This window comes from Oncorhynchus mykiss, chromosome 26 (assembly GCF_013265735.2).
Source record: "Oncorhynchus mykiss isolate Arlee chromosome 26, USDA_OmykA_1.1, whole genome shotgun sequence".
NCBI lineage: Eukaryota > Metazoa > Chordata > Actinopteri > Salmoniformes > Salmonidae > Oncorhynchus > Oncorhynchus mykiss.
The window spans coordinates 15,030,636-15,050,482 of record NC_048590.1 but is presented as its reverse complement, the minus strand read 5'-3'; the positions used below and the strand labels follow the sequence as shown (position 1 = coordinate 15,050,482).

Sequence of the window (19,847 nt, the reverse complement as noted above, 5' to 3'; positions counted from 1 at the left end):
TTGTGAAGAAGTTTAAAGCCGGATTTGGATACAAAAAGATTTCCCAAGCTTTAAACATCCCAAGGAGCACTGTGCAAGCGATAATATTGAAATGGAAGGAGTATCAGACCACTGCAAATCTACCAAGACCTGGCCGTCCCTCTAAACTTTCAGCTCATACAAGGAGAAGACTGATCAGAGATGCAGCCAAGAGGCCCATGATCACTCTGGATGAACTGCAGAGATCTACAGCTGAGGTGGGAGACTCTGTCCATAGGACAACAATCAGTCGTATATTGCACAAATCTGGCCTTTATGGAAGAGTGGCAAGAAGAAAGCCATTTCTTAAAGATATCCATAAAAAGTGTTGTTTAAAGTTTGCCACAAGCCACCTGGGAGACACACCAAACATGTGGAAGAAGGTGCTCTGGTCAGATGAAACCAAAATTGAACTTTTTGACAACAATGCAAAACGTTATGTTTGGCGTAAAAGCAACACAGCTGAACACACCATCCCCACTGTCAAACATGGTGGTGGCAGCATCATGGTTTGGGCCTGCTTTTCTTCAGCAGGGACAGGGAAGATGGTTAAAATTCATGGGAAGATGGATGGAGCCAAATACAGGACCATTCTGGAAGAAAACCTGATGGAGTCTGCAAAAGACCTGAGACTGGGACGAAGATTTGTCTTCCAACAAGACAATGATCCAAAAGATAAAGCAAAATCTACAATGGAATGGTTCAAAAATAAACATATCCAGGTGTTAGAATGGCCAAGTCAAAGTCCAGACCTGAATCCAATCGAGAATCTGTGGAAAGAACTGAAAACTGCTGTTCACAAATGCTCTCCATCCAACCTCACTGAGCTCGAGCTGTTTTGCAAGGAGGAATGGGAAAAAATGTCAGTCTCTCGATGTGCAAAACTGATAGAGACATACCCCAAGCGACTTACAGCTGTAATCGCAGCAAAAGGTGGCGCTACAAAGTATTAACTTAAGGGGGCTGAATAATTTTGCACGCCAATTTTTCAGTTTTTGATTTGTTAAAAAAGTTTGAAATATCCAATAAATGTCGTTCCACTTCATGATTGTGTCCCACTTGTTGTTGATTCTTCACAAAAAAATACAGTTTTATATCTTTATGTTTGAAGCCTGAAATGTGGCAAAAGGTCGCAAAGTTCAAGGGGGCCGAATACTTTCGCAAGGCACTGTATATATATATTTTTTTATATATATCCGGGCCGCGGGCCGTACTTTGCCTGCCCCTTAGTCTAGAACCAGAGTGGAGGTTTCCCGGATCTGATTAAGTCTACTCCTGAACAAAAGAAAATGCTAACTGTAGAAACGCCATTAAAAGTGATGTTCAGTCAAGGAATAGTCTTAATCTGAGCATGAGAAACTGCCCCAGAGTGTCTTTAGTCAAAATCAGGGGAAGATGGCTCCCTTTCTCTGCAGTGATAAGTGATTTCTGCTTTACTAGTACTGTGAGTGAGAGCTTTACACTGTGGTAGTCAATATTTTGTGGTAATAAAGTGAGATGGAATTGTTTTTTACATATCTGCTAGTCCCTTTTGAAGTTTCCCCCTGTATTGATTGAGAACCAATTTACATTTCACCTGAAAGTGAACAAATGTAGTATTAAGTGCATCTTTAAGCTGAAACAAGGATGTTTTGAACATTCACCTGATCCTAGGCCTGATCTTAGTGGTAGATTTGGTGGGACATACCCATCTCTTAGGGGTGTAAACTGATCAGATATTAAGGGAATTGTCTACCTGGAATAAGGGGGTTATGAACATACATCTGATCCTAGAGCTGATCTTAGAGGAATGTACCGTGAGTCTCTTAGCGGCATCCACCTCGATCATGCCCCGAAGAAGGTTCTGACAGTCTGGGGGGATGAAGTGGGGCATGTGGAAAACACCCAACTTCACCTTCTCCAACAGGTTTCTCAGGTTGTCATCGTCAAATGGCAGGGCACCCTGGAATGATAAGATTCTATTCATAAATCCAGCCAGCCAAATGGATACACTGCATTCAAATCATCATGGATAACACAAAAAAATTTCACTGCAGTACTTAATGCAGCTGGTGGCCACACCAGATACTGACTGTTACTTCTGATTTTGACCCCCTCCTATTGTTCAGGGACACATTATTCAATTTCTGTTAGTGACATGTCTGTGGAACTTGTTCAGTTTATGTCTCAGTTGTTGAATCTTGTTATGTTCATACAAATATTTACACGTGAAGTTTGCTGAAAATAAACGCAGCTGACAGTGAGATGACGTTTCTTTTTTTGCCGAGGGCAGGTAAATCAAGGAGGATATGGAGTCCAGGTGAGTGTCATTTTGCACTGACGCGCGTAACGGTGGTGATAGGTGTGCGCCATAACAAGCAGCCTGGTGACCTAGAGGCCGGAGAGGGAGCACACGTGACAACAACAAGATTATTGTTGTTAGCCAAGGGACTAGAGTGAATAACTCTACTCATGGCAGTCAATGTAGGTCTATCTGACAAAGTCACAATTCTTGTTTTTTGATGTTAGCCAAAGCATAGCCCTAATCTAGCCAGCCTTCTTCAAAATCTCTACTATGAATGGGTTTCAAGAGACACTAGCCAAAGCAATATATGAGCATTACTCATGACAATCAGTGAAGGTCTATCTGACATTTGAAACAGGCAGAGTATTCATACTTCTACGGATGGAAGGTGTAGTTTATGATAGCATGACTGATAGGGTCTCTTCCCATCTCAACATGCCTTCATCGGGGAGATAGAATAGATGTCCATATTGACACAACATTGAGAAACACATACACAGCCTATCATTTCCTTTGTTCTCAGCTCCCCACTTTGTCACTCTCTAATCAGAGTGGTGTGTGAATGCTGGTGACACAGACTCCGATTAATGAGCATATGTGTGTCAGTACAAAGCTGACAGTCAAGCCAGCCCAGGAAACCCCTGCTCCAATCAGAAACATGATGAATCAACCAATCATATGGGGATGAAAGGGTGCTGATTTAATTTTCAGTCCTGATCCAATAATCGAATGTAATCTTTCACTTACATTCTATACAGACAAGAACTGGAATCACAGGCCATTGGCAAGAAGTTTGTTTTACCACATTTATTAAGTTATGTCTCCAAACCTTGTCCTGTCCCTTACCTCGAATTCCTTCCCAGGGAATTTACAAGTCACTATAGACCAAAGCCAGTGAGTCACTGAGGTGCAGCTTCCCATGAAGACTTATTGTGTCACAGGCAAATACGTCCACTGTGACTTTACCTCACATCAAACCACAACAATAACTCAACATATGCCTGAGGGACTCACAGATGAACTTATCGCACTTCTTCTTATGTATTCTCTCTATTCTCATTCCGCTTTAAAAGCTACGTGAGCCCACAAAAGTTGTACAACTTGCTAGCATGTATTTGTCATTTTTGTTGTTGTTTGTTTATTGCTGTGGGTCAGAAGGAGAGAAGGAAGATGAGCGTTAAGGTCCATTGCAGGATGCCGGAATGTGTCAAGGTCATGGTCAGGGCAGCTGTCAATCACTCACCACTAAAAGTGCAAAGAGGATGACCCCACAGCTCCACACGTCTGCTTTCCTCCCGTCGTACTTCTCCCCCTGAGAAAGAGAGAAACAGAGAGAGGGGGTGAGGAAGGGTGAGGGAGAGAGAGACAGAGAGATAACGATAGACAAAAATAGAGAGTAATCAATAATGCATTTTGTTATGGAGGTGAGATACAGATTCCACATGATTTTTATGAACTGAAAACCTCAGATTAACCTTTAAATTACTCACTTGGGTGAGTTAGTGCTTACAGTGCCTTCAGAAAGTATTAATAACCCTTGACATATTCCACATTTTGTTACAGCCTTGATCAAAATGTATTAAATATATTTTATTTTCTCACACATCTACATGTAATAACCCATAAAGACAAACTGACAACAACTTTTTTACAAATGTATTGAAAATGAAATACAAAAATATATCACACCCCTGAGTCAATACTTTGTAGAAGCACCCTTGTTAGCGATTTCAACTGTGAGTCTTTCTGGGTAAGTCTCTAAGAGCTTTGCACAGCTGGATTGTACAATAGTTGCACGTTATTCTTAAAGAAATGATTCAAGCTCTGTCAAGTTATTTGTTGGTCATTGCTAGACAGCCATTTTCAAGTCTTTTCAAAGACTGTCAAGCTGATTTAAGTCAAAATTGCAGCTGGGCCACTCAGGGACATTCAATGTCGTCTTGGTAAGCAACTCCAGTGTAGATTTGGCTTATGTTTAAGGTTATTGTGTCCCATTGTCTGTTGAAAAGCAGACTGAACCAGGGTTTCCTCTAGGATTTTGGCTGTGCTTAGCTCTATTCTGTTTCTTTGTATCCTAAAAAAAACTCCCTTGTCCTTGCCAATGACAAGCATACCCATAACATGATGCAGCCATCACTATGCTTGAAAATATGAAGAGTGGTACTCAGTGATGTGTTGGATTTGCCCCAAACATAATGCTTTGTATTAAGGACATAAAGATTTTTTTAAATACTGTTTGGCTGTTTTACTTTAGTGCCTTATTGTAAATAGGATGAATGTTTTGGAATATTTGTATTCTGTACAAACGTCCTTCTTTTCACTCTGTCAATTAGGTCAGTATTGTGGAGTAACTACACTGTTGTTGAGTCATCCTTAGTTTTCTCCTATCACAGCCATTAAACTCTAACTAATTTAAAATCACCACTGGCATGGTGAAATCCCCAAGCGGTTTCCTTCCACTCCGGCAAATGAGTTAGGAAGGACGCCTGTATCTTTGAAGTGACTGGGTGTATTGATACACCATCCGAAGCGTAATTAATAACTTCACCATGTACAAAGGGATATTCAATGTCTGCTTCTTTTTTTCTTCAATAGGTGCCCTTCTTTTTGAGGCATTGGAAAACCTCCCTGGTCTTTGTGGTTGAATTTGTGTTAGAAATTCCCTGCTCAACTGAGGGACCTTACAGATAAATGTGGAAAAAGTCAAGGGGTGTGAATACTTTCTGAAGGCACTGTAAGTAACCAACTACATGACAGATGGCACACAGCACAGTTTTTGTTTCAAGTTTCAAGTTTTATTAGTTGTATGTATGGGTAAGACAAGTGGTGTGGTCTATGTATATCTGTAAACAACAGCTGGTGCATGAAATCTAAGAAAGTCTCAAGGTGTTGCTCACCTGAGGTAGAGTGTCTCATGATAAGCTGTAGACCACTGTTTACCAAGAGAGTTTTCTTCTATATTCTTCGTAGCTGTCTATTTACCACCACACACCGATGCTGGCACTAAGACCGCACTCAATGAGCTGTATACTGCCATAAGCAAACAGGAAAATGCTCATCCAGAGGCGGCGCTCCTAGTGGCCGGGGACTTTAATGCAGGGAAACTTAAATCAGTTGTACCTCATTTCTACCAGCATGTTAAATGTGCAACCAGAGGGAAAACAACTCGAGACCACCTTTACTCCACACACAGAGACACATACAAAACACTCCCTCGCCCTCTATTTGGAAATTCTGACCATAATTCTATCCTCCTGATTCCTGCTTTCAAGCAAAAACTAAAGCAGGAAGGACCAGTGACACGGTCAATAAAAAAGTGGTCAGATGAAGCAGATGCTAAGCTACAGGACTGTTTTGCTAGCACAGACTGGAATATATTCTGGGATTCTTCCGATGGCATTGAGGTGTACACCACATCAGTCACTGGCTTCATCAATAAGTGCATCGATGACGTCGTCCCCACAGTCACTGTACGTAAAGACCCCAACCAGAAGCCATGGATTACAGACAGCATCTGCACTGAACTAAATGGTAGAGCTGCCACTTTCAAGGAGTGGGACTCTAACCTGGAAGCTTAAAAGAAATCCCGCTATGCCCTCCGACGAACAGGCAAAGAGTCAATACAGGACTAAGATTGAATTGTACTACACCGGCTCCAATGCTCGTCGGATGTGGCAGGGCTTGCAAACTATTCCAGACTACAAAGTACAGACGTGAGCTGCCCAGTGATACGAGCCTACCAGACAAGCTAAATTACTTCTATGCTCGCTTTGAGGCAAGTAACACTGAAACATGGTTGAGATCTTCAGCTGTTCTGGAAGACTGTGTGATCTCGCTCTCCGCAGCCGATGTGGGTGAAACCTTTAAACAGGTAAACATTCACAAGGCCACAGGGCCAGACAGATTACCAGGACGTGTACTCTGAGCCTATGCTGACCAACTGGCAAGTGTCTTCACTGCCATTTTCAACCTCTCCCTGACTGTAATACCAACATGTTTCAAGCAGACCAGCAGAGTCCCTGTACCCAAGGACACTAAGGTAAACTGCCTAAATGACTACCCGTAGCACTCACATCTGTAGCCATGAAGTGCATTGAAAGTCTGGTTTATTATTATCAACACCATTATCCCAGAAACCGTAGACAGATCCACAGAAAATGCAATCTCTATTGCACTCCACACTGCCCTTTCCCACCTGGACAAAAGGAACACGTATGTGAGAATGCTATTCATTTACTACAGCTCAGCGTTCAACACAATAGTGCCCACGAAGCTCATCACTAAGCTAAGGACCCTGGGACTAAAAATCTCCCTCTGCAACTGGATCCTGTACTTCCTGACGGGCTGCCCCCAGGTGGTAAGGGTAGGTAACAACCCATCCACCACGCTGATTCACAACATGGGGGCCCCTCAGGGGTGCATGCTCAGTTCCGTCCTGTACTCCCTGTTCACTCAAGACTGCACGGACAGGCACGACTCCAACACCATCATCAAGTTTGCTGATGACACAACAGTGGTAGGCCTGATCACCGACAACGATGAGACAGCCTATAGGGAGGAGGTCAGAGACCTGGCCATGTGGTGCCAGGACAACAACCTCTCCCTCAATGTGATCAAGACAAAGAAGATGATTGTGGACTACAGGAAAAGGAGGACCGAGCACGCCTCCATTCTCATCGATGGGCTGTAGTGGAGCAGGTTGAGAGCTTCAATTTCCTTGGTGTCCACATCAGCAACAAACTATCATGGTCCAAACACACCAAGACAGTCGTGAAGAGGGCACGACACAGCCTATTCCTCCTCAGGAGACTGAAAAGATTTGGCATGTGTCTCCAAATCCTCAAAAAGTTATACAGCTGCACCATCGAGAGCATCCTGACCGGTTGCATCACTGCCTGGTATGGCAACTGCTCTGCCTCCGACCACAAGGCACTACAGAGGGTAGTGCTTACAGCCCAGAACATCCCTGGGGCCAATCCTGACATCCAGGACCTCTATACCAGGCGGTGTCAGAGGAAGGCCCTAGAAATTGTCAAAGACTCAAGACATCCTAGTCATAGACTGTCCTCTCTGGTATTGCATGGCAAGTGGTACCGGAGCACCAAGTCTACGTCCAAAAGACTTAACAGCTTGTACACCCAAGCCATAAGACTGCTGAACAGCTAATCGAATGGCGACCCAGACTATTTCCATTGTCTACAGTAGACATAGTCACTTTAACTCTACCTACATGTACATACTATCTCAATTACCTCTACTAACCTTTGCCCCCACGCATTGACTCTGTACCGGTACCCCCTGTATATAGCCTCACTATTGTTATTTTACTGCTGTAATTGAATTATTTGTTACTTTTATTTGTAATTTTTTGTCTATTTTTCACTTAACATGTATTTTTCTTAAAACTGCATTGTTGGTTAAGGGCTTGGAAGTAAGCATTTCACTGTAAGGTCTACCACAACTGTTGTATTCCCGAGCATGTGACAAATAACATTTTATTTGATTTGACACCGTCCAACCGTCCAACAAAACCCTTACTTGCAGGATCCTTCTTGACAATGCAAGCACATATCCACACGGCACACACCTGATTCACAGCTGCACTGCTTATATCAGACGGCAACACGTGGCTGTGTGGCACTGCCACAGCCCGAGGGCCGAAGGGCTGAGAGACAGTTCATTGTATACAGAGCTGAATGGTTAGAGGGGCTGAAGGGGCTCGTTCTGCGATGCCATTATGGGAGGGAGAGAGAGAGAGCGAGAGAGAGAGAGAGAGAGAGGTGGTGGTGAGCGAGTGCACTTACCCTTATGACCTCTGGGCAGGCATAGTGAGGAGATCTGTCAAGAGAGATACGCACAACAGCTTTATACAAGGCAATGCACACACACTGTGTTTTATATACACAAACACACATCCAATAAAACACAGTTACCAGAACACGTGCACACACATTGCATGAAGTCACAAACGCATACTCATACACACACTGTTCTGAACGTAAGAAGAGTTAGCTTGAGGACTGCGTGACTGCTGCAAATGTCCCAAATAGGTGGAAGGAATACATTTAGGTTGGAGTCATTAAAACTTGTTTTTCAACCACTCCACAAATTTCTTGTTAACAAACTATGACTTTGGAAAGTCAGTTAGGACATCTACTTTATGCATGACACAAGTAACTATTCCTATTGTTTACAGACAGATTATTTCACTTATAATTAACTTTATCACAATTCCAGTCGGTCAGAAGTTTACATACACCAAGTTGACTGTGGTTTTAAACAGCTTGGAAAATTCCAGAAAATTTGGTTGTGGCTTTAGAAGCTTCTGATAGGCTAATTTACATAATTTGAGTCAATTGGAGGTGTACCTGTGGATGTATTTCAAGGCCTACTTCCAAACTCAGTACCTCTTTGCTTGACATCATGGGAAAATCAAAAGAAATCAGCCAAGACCTCAGAAAAACATGGCACACCTCCACAAGTCAAGTTCATCCTTGGGAGCAATTCCCAAATGCCTGAAGGTACCACGTTCATCTGTACAAACAATAGTACACAAGTTTAAACACCATGGGACCACACAGCTGTCATAACGCTCATGAAGGAGACGCGTTGTCTCCTAGAAATGAATGTACATTGGTGCGGAAAGTGCAAATCAATCCCAGAACAACAGCAAAAACAGTAAATACAACTATAGTAGTTATATCTAGTTCAATGAATTGTTCAAATGAAAGGTTAGTGAAGAGCTGCATCGTTTAATTTACTGAGAGTTTCAAATAGGCTTTGCAAAAACCAGAAATCTTCAGCAAGGGTTAAGGATTATTGTCACGCCCTGACCATAGTTTACTTTGTATTTTCTATGTTTTGATTGGTCAGGGTGTGATCTGAGTGGGTATTCTATGTTTCATGTCTTGTTTGTCTATTTCTATGTTCAGCCTGATATGGTTCTCAGTCAGAGGCAGGTGTTCGTCATTGTCTCTGATTGGGAACCATATTTAGGTAGCCTGGGTTTCACTGTGTGTTTGTGGGTGATTGTTCCTGTCCTTAGTGTTAGTTTGCACCAGTTTAGGCTGTTTCGGTTTTCATTACGTTTATTATTTTGCACTGTTTGTATTTAGATTCATGTTGCTATAGTCAATAAACATGGATCGTAATCTACACGCCGCATTTTGGTCCGACTCTCCTTCATATACAGAAAACCGTGACAGAATCACCCACCACAAAAGGACCAAGCAGCGTGTCAACAGGCAGGAGCAGCGCGAGGAGATGCGCAATAAGGATTTCTGGACATGGGAGGAAATCCTCGACGGGAGAGGACCCTGGGCTAAACCAGGGGAGTGTAGCCGCCCAAAGGTGCAGCGGGAGAAGAAACAACAGGAGCAGCCCAAAGAGGAGTGCAGTATGGAGTATACGACTTGGGAGGAGATCGACAGGTGGGCGGCCGACCCAGGGAGAGTGCCGGAGCCCGCCTGGGATTCGATGGAGCAGTGCGCGGAAGGATATAGGAGAATGGAGTTTGCGAAGCAAGCAAGGCGGCGCGGACGGAGGCCCCATAGTCAGCCCAAAAAATTTCTTGGGGGGGGGCTCAGGGAGAGTGTGGCAGAGTCAGGAGCCAGACCTGAGCCAACTCTCCCTGTTTATCGTGAGGAGCCAAGGAGAGCAGAACCAGAGCCGGTGTTGGAGGTGAGTGAAACAGAGACTGTGAAGGAGTTAATGGGGAAATTGGAGGAGAGAGAAATGAGGGAGTTGCTGTGTTGGTGCATTTTGCATAGAATTCGCCTGACGGAACGTGTCAGGGATTTGATGGCACCTGGGTTAGCGCTCCATACTCGTCCTGAGGTCCGTTTTAGTCGGCTGGTGAAGTTGGTTCCAGTCTCACGCATCAGGCCTCCTGTGCCCATCCCTAGCCTTGCACGTCCTGTGCCAGCACTATGCATCAGGCCTACAGTGCGCCTCGCCTGTTCAGCGCAGCCAGAGCCTCTCTCATCTCATGCGCTATCGGAGTCTTCCGCCTGTTCAGCGCAGCTAGAGCCTCTCTCCTCTCCTGCGCTGCCGGAGTCTCCCGCCTGTTCAGCGCAGCCAGAGCCTCTCTTCTCTACTGCGCTATCGGAGTCTCCCGACTGTTCAGCGCAGCCAGAGCCTTTCTACTCTCCTGCGCTGCCGGAGTCTCCCGCCTGTTCAGCGCAGCCAGAGCCTTTCTGCTCTCCTGCGCTGCCGGAATCTCCCGCCTGTTCAGCGCAGCCGGAGCCTCTCTCCTCTCCTGCGCTGTCGGAGTCTCCCGCCTGTTCAGCGCAGCCAGAACTGCCAGTCTGCATGAAGCAGCCCGAGCTGCCAGTCTGCAATGAGCTGCCAGTCTGCAAGGAGCTGCCAGTCTGCAAGGAGCTGTCAGTCTGCATGGAGCAGCCTGAGCTGTCAGTCTGCATGGAGCAGCCTGAGCTGTCCGTCTGCATGGAGCAGCCTGAGCTGTCAGTTTGCAAGGAGCAGCCAGAACTGTCAGTCTACATGAAGCAGCCAGAGCTGCCAGTCTGCAAGGAGCTGCCAGTCTGCAAGGAGCTGCCAGTCTGCAAGGAGCTGCCAGCCTGCAAGGAGCTGCCAGTCTGCAAGGAGCCGCCAGAGCTGCCTGTCTGCAGGATGCCGCTAAAGCTGCCAGCCTGCAAGGAGCTGCCAGCCTGCAAAGAGCTGCCAGTCTGCAAGGAGCTGCCAGTCTGCAAGGAGCTGCCAGTCTGCAAGGAGCTGCCAGTCTGCAAGGAGCTGCCAGCCTGCAAGGAGCTGTCAGTCTGCATGGAGCAGCCTGAGCTGTCAGTCTGCATGGAGCAGCCTGAGCTGTCCGTCTGCATGAAGCAGCCCGAGCTGTCAGTTTGCAAGGAGCAGCCAGAGCTGTCAGTCTACATGAAGCAGCCAGAGCTGCCAGTCTGCAAGGAGCTGCCAGTCTGCAAGGAGCTGCCAGTCTGCAAGGAGCTGCCAGTCTGCAAAGAGCTGCCAGTCTGCAAGGAGCTGCCAGTCTGCAAGGAGCTGCCAGCCTGCAAGGAGCTGCCAGCCTGCAAGGAGCTGTCAGTCTGCATGGAGCTGCCAGTCTCCAAGGAGCCGCCAGAGCTGCCTGTCTGCAGGATGCCGCAAAAGCTGCCAGTCTGCAAGGAGCCGCCAGAGCTGCCAGTCTGCAAGGAGCCGCCAGAGCTGCCAGTCTGCAAGGAGCCGCCAGAGCTGCCAGTCTGCAAGGAGCCGCCAGAGCTGCCAGTCTGCAAGGAGCCGCCAGAGCTGCCAGTCTGCAAGGAGCCGCCAGAGCTGCCAGTTAGCATGGAGCAGCCAGGGCCGCCAGTCAGCATTGAGCAGCCAGTCAGCATGGAGCAGCCAGAGCTGCCAGTCGACCAGACTCTTCCAGATCTGCCCGTCGTCCAGACTCTTCCAGATCTGCCCGTCGTCCAGACTCTTCCAGATCTGCCAGTCGTCCAGACTCTTCCAGATCTGCCGGTCGTCCAGACTCTTCCAGATCTGCCGGTCGTCCAGACTCTTCCAGATCTGCCGGTCGACCAGACTCTCCCAGATCTGCCGGTCGACCAGACTCTCCCAGATCTGCCGGTCGACCAGACTCTTCCAGAGCTGCCAGTCGACCAGACTCTTCCAGATCTGCCCGTCGTCCAGACTCTTCCAGATCTGCCCGTCGTCCAGACTCTTCCAGATCTGCCAGTCGTCCAGACTCTTCCAGATCTGCCAGTCGTCCAGACTCTTCCAGATCTGCCAGTCGACCAGACTCTTCCAGATCTGCCAGTCGACCAGACTCTTCCAGATCTGCCCGTCGTCCAGACTCTTCCAGTTCTGCCAGTCGTCCAGACTCTTCCAGATCTGCCAGTCGTCCAGACTCTTCCAGATCTGCCAGTCGTCCAGACTCTTCCAGATCTGCCAGTCGTCCAGACTCTTCCAGATCTGCCAGTCGTCCAGACTCTTCCAGATCTGCCAGTCGTCCAGACTCTTCCAGATCTGCCAGTCGTCCAGACTCTTCCAGATCTGCCAGTCGTCCAGACTCTCCCAGATCCGCCAGTCGACCAGATTCTCCCAGATCCGCCAGTCGACCAGATTCTCCCAGATCCGCCAGTCGACCAGATTCTCCCAGATCCGCCAGTCGACCAGATTCTCCCAGATCCGCCAGTCGACCAGATTCTCCCAGATCCGCCAGTCGACCAGATTCTCCCAGATCCGCCAGTCGACCAGATTCTCCCAGATCCGCCAGTCGACCAGATTCTCCCAGATCCGCCAGTCGACCAGATTCTCCCAGATCCGCCAGTCGACCAGATTCTCCCAGATCCGCCAGTCGACCAGATTCTCCCAGATCCGCCAGTCGACCAGATTCTCCCAGATCTGCTAGTCGACCAGGATCTGCTGAAACCGCCAGCCAGCCAGGTTCTGGTAGTTTCTACTACCTGCCTGGGCTTCTTCTCAGTGCTGAGCTTCTTCTCAGTGCTGAGCTTCCTCTCAGTGCTGAGCTACCCATCTGTCCCGAGTTACCTCTGTCCCGAGCTGTCCCTCTGTCCCATGTTATCATTGTGGTGGGTAACCTATTTAGGGACGTTTAGGAGGGGGATTAAAACTGTCATGGAGTGGGGTCCACGTCCAGTGCCAGAGCCGCCACCGCGGACAGATGCCCACCCAGACCCTCCCCTATAGGTTCAGGTTTTGCGGCCGGAGTCCGCACCTTGGGGGGGGGGTACTGTCACGCCCTGACCATAGTTTACTTTGTATTTTCTATGTTTTGATTGGTCAGGGTGTGATCTGAGTGGGTATTCTATGTTTCATGTCTTGTTTGTCTATTTCTATGTTCAGCCTGATATGGTTCTCAGTCAGAGGCAGGTGTTCGTCATTGTCTCTGATTGGGAACCATATTTAGGTAGCCTGGGTTTCACTGTGTGTTTGTGGGTGATTGTTCCTGTCCTTAGTGTTAGTTTGCACCAGTTTAGGCTGTTTCGGTTTTCATTACGTTTATTATTTTGCACTGTTTGTATTTAGATTCATGTTGCTATAGTCAATAAACATGGATCGTAATCTACACGCCGCATTTTGGTCCGACTCTCCTTCATATACAGAAAACCGTGACAATTATCTCCTAAAAAAGTGTTGTCACAACCTTGTGAAGATGCTGGAGGAAATAGATACAAAGATATCTATATCCACAGTAAAACGAGTCCTATATCGAAACAGCCTGAAAGGCCGCTCAGCAATGAAGAAGCCACTGCTCCAAAACCACCATAAAGAAGCAAGACGATGGTTTGCATCTGCACATGGATACAAAGATCGTACTTTTTGGAAAAATGTCCTCTGGTCTGATGAAACAAAAATAAAACTGTTTGGCCATAATGATCATCGTTATGTTTGGAGGAAAAAAGGGGAAGCTTGCAAGCCGAAGAACACCATCCCAACCGTGAAGCACGGGGGGGCAGGATCATGTTGTGGGGGTGCTTGCTGCATGAGGGACTGATGCACTTTACAAAATAGATGACGTCACGAGGAAGGAAAATGATGTGGATATATTGAAGCAACATCTCAAGACATCAGTCAGGAAGTTAAAGCTTGGTCGCAAATGGGTCTTCCAAATGGACAATGACCACAAGCATACTTCCAAAGTTGTGGTAAAATAGCTTAAGAACAACAAAGTCAAGGTATTGGAGTGGCCATCACCAAGCCCTGACCTCAATCCCATAGAAGATTTGTGGGCAGAACTGAAAAAGCGTGTACAAGGAGGCCTACAAACCTGACTCAGTAACACCAGCTCTGAGAGGAGGAATGGGCCAAAATTCACCCAACATATTTTGGGAAGCTTGTGGAAGGCAACCCGAAATGATTGACCCAAGTTAAACAATTTAAAGGCAATGCTACCAAATACAAATTGAGTGTATGTAAACATCTGACCCACTGCGAATGTGATGAAAGAAATAAAAAGCTGAAATAAATCATTCTCTCTACTATTATTCTGACATTTCACATTCTTAAAAGAAAGTGGTGATCCTAACTGACCTACGGCAGGACATTTTTTTTTTCATTTTAGGATTAAATATCAGGAATTGTGAAAAACTGATTTTAAATGCATTTGTCTAAGGTGTATGTAAACTTCCAACTTCAACTGTACCACCTATTTTATCAGCTCTATTAGCAGAAGCACACACTTAACCAGATTAAAAAAACATCTTATGGAACAGTGGGGACTGTGAAGAGACACACACACACAGGTACAGACACACGCAAATGCACACATGTGCTAGCACACGCACTCTACACACATATACATTGTAATATTGTTGTATGGTGGTATAATACATGTTCTATTGAAGATATGTAGTGGTGTAATGATGTTATATGATGCCTTTTGTTTTATGTGTAATGTAAGTGACTTAATGTGTTGGGACTCCATGAAGAATGCTGCTGACCTAATAAATACAAAAAGAAATGCACTATGATAAGTTCAGAAGTTCAGATAAGTTCATTGTTTAGTCAGCTACTGAACTAAATCGATTTTTTGGACTGCCCAAATGCATCTCAGCCACAGTCTTGTGCTTTGATTATGTGCACACGCTGTGCTGAGCATACATTGTGTAAAAGATTAACCGAAACTCTACTGAGTGTACTGAATTCTATGCAGGACCTATGCACATTGGCATAATATAATTGTCATGCGACTTAAATAACTGTTTTGAACATACCCTGTGATTTGAACATACTTTACTGTATATTTGCGTTTTGCATTCTTAGTTAGTAGGAAGATCATTCATGAATAGGAATATTACCTCATCCTTTAGACGAGGTACGACAGCGGTGTGATTGTTACAGTATCAACACATGGTTGTGTGATTAACACTGGATGTACACTCCCTCCTTGTCCTTCAATTCCTCTCATCAATCTTAACATCTAACATTACATACTCCTGCATTTATATTACGCGTGCAAGCAGTGTGTGTATTAAGTATCTGGTCCGTTTGCGTTCTGTGTACTGTGTTATTCATTAAATAAAGACACAGTTACTTTGACACACTGACAAGAGTGTTTCCGTGTGTCTGCCTTCTCCTCAACGCAACACACACGCAAGGAGACACACACACATGTACATCCTGTAAACACAAGCTTCCTGATTGCCAGTCAAATTGAATTATGGTAATATATGCAAAACCAGTCAATTTGCCCTAGTCAAACAGAGCACTGTCAGAGCACGCAAACCCAAAAATAATTATAAACCAACACTTTTTTTTAACACATTGTTTATGGCAACTTGTCCTAGTTGTCTCTAAACGATATTTAATGCTCAATGTTTTTTACATTAGGTACGTTAAATGAAGGATTCCTCAATTTGTCCATGTAAAGTACAGTCATTTTATCTGATAAAGATAATATTTCATCATATGTGTATGAACGTTGGTCTGAGGGCAAAGAAGAGAAGGATCTATCACTCTGTGAGAGTGATATTATACGTCTATGAAGCAAGGATAAAAGTTTAGATGTTTCCATTGTCATCATGCCACCTTTTAGGGTATGCAATCTTTATTTCTATATTCAGCTAATTATAAACTGTACCGGTAACTGCCAAAACAATGGAAACACTTGAGAAAATGAGAGATACAAAGTATATAATAAACAATTAATAGTAATTTAGTGGATACTTATATTTGTCCTACCTTACACATGCACAAGTGTTAATTAGAAATGTTTTTTTTTTTGCATATCCCAACTCCCCCTGAGGCACCCTCAGATGGTCGTCTTGAAGACCCAACACTAGGCAACACAGTGACTAGGGACTGGTTTCAATGATGGACTATTTTGGCATAGAGGAACTGAAGCAGATAGAGTAGTAGCATATGGCAGTGATATAGTTCCTGTATGCCAAAAGAGTCCATGATTGAAACCAGACCCTAGTCACTGTGTTGCCTAGGGTCTGATTTGTAAAACTTTTCAGGAGAATGGGGTCATGGCCAGGGTCAGCTATTATCAGCAGCGACCCTGGAGCAAATAAGGCTATGTGCCTTGCTCAAGGGTAGATCGGCAGACTGTCGATGTGTCCACCCGGGAATCGAACTAGCGACATTTCGGTTAATGGCCCAACACTCTAACCGTTGGGCTACCTGCTACCCACAAAAGAATGCTAGGAGCTGAGATTGAACCCACGGTCTATGGAGCAGGAGCTCTCTGCTTAGACCACTGCACCATCTGTCCATTGAAAGCAGGTGATTTAGGAAAAGTAGGGCACGAGTAGATGAGCATGAAAACGATGTAAACCATATACTGCATTAGTCACCAGATCTCAACCCAATTGAACGCTTATGGGAGATTCTGGAGCGGCGCCTGAGACAGCATTTTCCACCACCATCTACAAAATCTGAAATTATGGAATTTCTCGTGGAAGAATGGTGTCGCATCCCTCCAATAGAGTTCCTAGACACTTGTAGCATCTATACCAAGGTGCATTGAAGTACTGGCGGCCCAACGCCCCATTAAGACAATACTTTTGGCGTTTCCTGTATTTTGGCAGTTACCTTAGTATGTGCAGTGATTTGAGAGTAAAGTTCCAACCCTTGCAACTACCCTTGCATTTGGACCCATGTGACCCTACAAAAAAATATACATGAGTCACTGTGACAACAGGGCACAAGAAACGAAAAAGGCATAATTATACAACCACAAATTGGGCCTTAAGGTCAGAGACGTGACATGGCCATCGCCTGAATTCAGTGTCTTTAAAAGGACACCTTGGAACACAAAGTCACACAGTGCCCAACGTGCTTGTCAGATGCAAGACTTTGCCTGAGAAAACAAAGCAGACAAGTTTTTTAAAAATTGTTTTTTGTCTGTTTATTTGTGTTGAGTCATGGCCTAGTTGTGTTTGTGTGTATGAAATGTTGACAAAAAGCTAAGCCCTCGGCAGAGTTCACCTGGGTTAGCATGTTAGCCTGTAATGCCAATTTCCTACTCTTATCTCCTCTGTCACATTGTGCTGGGCCACACTGTCAGTCTTCCAGATGATGATGGACAGTGATTTAGCATTGCTACATTGGCTAATCTGTAAAGATGCAGGGTAGGCTATACTGGTCCTGGTTATCTGGGCTGAAGATCTTACTGACCATGCACACACACACACACACACACACACACACACACACACACACACACACACACACACACACACACACACACACACACACACACACACACACACACACACACACACACACACACACACACACACAGACACACGGACACACACACACACACACGGACACACACACGACGCAGGTGCAAACAAACACAAGGATGCTGTTATACACACACGACTTTAGGACTATCTAGGGATTGGACACGCACGCAAACACTAGTGGTGTGAGGGTCAAGTTGTAGGCTACAGTCAGAAACAACAAAATTGTTTTTTTGACATGGGGTGCAGGATTTCTTTTGCCTGATTTAGATATGTTTCTGACATTTTGGTAGGCTATTTGTTAGTCAACTCGTCTATAATTGTATACATGCAGCTTCCCTTCTGCCATTATATGTTGCCCTAAAAGACTAAAGAAACCCTTGCTCACCAGAATAAAGATTTCAGTTTCCATTTAACTCATCTGGATAGCAGGCTACAGTTCCCTTGACGTGCCACAGGCCTATTTGAAGTCCCTGTTTTGTGACTGTCGAATTTGTGTAGTCTTAACAATCATCACACTCTGATCTCATCCTCTTTTACCATTTCACCAAATCTTTCCCAAACATTACTTTTCTGCCCCCTTCCTTCTCTTTTTTTTGCCCCCTTCCTTCGCCTGAAATAATGAAAGAAAAACCTCAATGTAGCCTATTATAGTTATAAATTACACAAGAATGATGCATTACGCACGCGCACACACACGCGCACGCGCACGAGCACACACACACACACACACACACACACACACACACAGTTGGCTCACCCGCAGCTGGTCTCCAGCAGACTATCCCCGACCTGCAGAGACGCCATGCCAAAGTCTGCTATCCTGATGTTGTTCTTCTCATCTAACAACAGGTTCTCTGGCTTCAGATCTCTGTGACTGTGGAGAGGAGGAGGGAAGGAGGGAGGGAGGGAGAGGGAGAGAAGGAAAGGGTGAGGGAGAGGGAAAGAGAGAGAAAAACATAATTTACCCAAGTACCAAGCAGAGGTGAAAACAAGAAAACCTGACAGTCTAACAGGACTGGAATTATGCATTTCCCAGGAATGTTGTCCAGGAAATCTCTATAAAAATATACACATTAAACTATAATTTCCTTTGATGAGACGCTAATGTTTCCGCTTTCCAATAGTCCAGTGTCAGGAGCAGGTCTAGGCAGGGATACTGTAAAAATCACTTTGTGATAACTGCTGATGTAAAAATGACGCATCTGATTGATTTTGATTGATTGATTGATTGATTAATGACTCACCATATGGAGTGACTGTGGCAGAAATCCAGAGCTGAGATGATCTGTCTGAAGAACTTCCTGGCCTCCTTGGGCGTTAACCTTCCCTTCTTGACCAGGTAGTCAAACAGCTCTCCGCCTGACACGTGCTCTAGCACCAGATACCTGGGGAGGGAGGGAACCACACACGTTAAATACACAGACTAGAGCCTTATATTATATATATTACATAATATCTCTATAGTAGGTGTCCAGGCACGACTCCAATACCGTCATTAAGTTTGCAGACGACACAAAAACAACAGTAGGCCTGATCACTGACAACGATGAGACAGCCTATAGAGAGGAGGTCAGAGACCTGGCTCTGTGGTGCCAGGATAACAACCTCTCCTTCAATGTGATCAAGACAAAGGAGATGATTGTGGACTACAGGAAAAGGAGGACCCAGCATGCCCCCATTCTCATCGACGGGGCTGGAGTGGAGAAGGTTGAGAGCTTCAAGTTCCTTGGTGTCCACATCACCAACAAACTATCATGGTCCAAACACACCAATTGTGAAGAGGGCACGACAAAGCCTATTCCCCCTCAGGAGACTGAAAAGACTTGGCATGGGTCCTCAGATCCTCAAAAATTATTACAGCTGCACCATCGAGAGCATTCTGACTGGTTGCATCACTGCCTGGTATGGCAACTGCTCTGCCTCCGACCGCAGTTGCCATACCAGGCAGTGATGTAGATCGTATGGCCCAGTACACCTATACTAGGCGGTGTCAGAGGAAGGCCCTAAAAATTGTCAAAGACTCCAGCCACCCTAGTCATAGACTGTTCTCTCTGCTACAGTACCGCATGGCAAGCGATACCGGAGCACCAAGTCTAGGTCCAAAAGGCTTCTTACCAGCTGTGCCCCGTACATTGACTCTGTACCCGTACCCCTTGTATACAGCCTCGCTACTGTTATTTTACTGCTGCTCTTTAATTATTTATTTGATATTTTTTACTTATCTATTTTTTACTCAACACTTATTTTTCTTAAAACGGCATTGTTGGTTAAGGGCTTGTAAGTAAGCATTTCACTGTGTTCGGCGCATGTGACGAATACAATTGAATTTGATGTGTCTCTGGATAGGTATTACAAAGTTAGTTTACAAGATCCAGGACTGC

The 19,847-nt window shown here is 45.4% G+C and overlaps 1 protein-coding gene across 6 annotated transcripts in view; it reads right to left on the bottom strand.

Moving 5' to 3' along the window:
* LOC110506278 (serine/threonine-protein kinase BRSK2) overlaps positions 1-19,847 on the bottom strand; it is a 169,069-nt gene that overhangs the window by 34,620 nt on the left and 114,602 nt on the right. For all 6 annotated transcript variants that reach the window (XM_036963397.1, XM_036963398.1, XM_036963400.1 and 3 more), the window contains exons 4-8: positions 18,711-18,851; positions 18,224-18,340; positions 8,107-8,140; positions 3,546-3,614; positions 1,814-1,960 (exon numbers count right to left, since the gene is read on the bottom strand). In XM_036963397.1, coding sequence (XP_036819292.1) covers positions 1,814-1,960; positions 3,546-3,614; positions 8,107-8,140; positions 18,224-18,340; positions 18,711-18,851 — 508 coding nt within the window. The remainder of the gene's footprint in view (positions 1-1,813; positions 1,961-3,545; positions 3,615-8,106; positions 8,141-18,223; positions 18,341-18,710; positions 18,852-19,847) is intronic.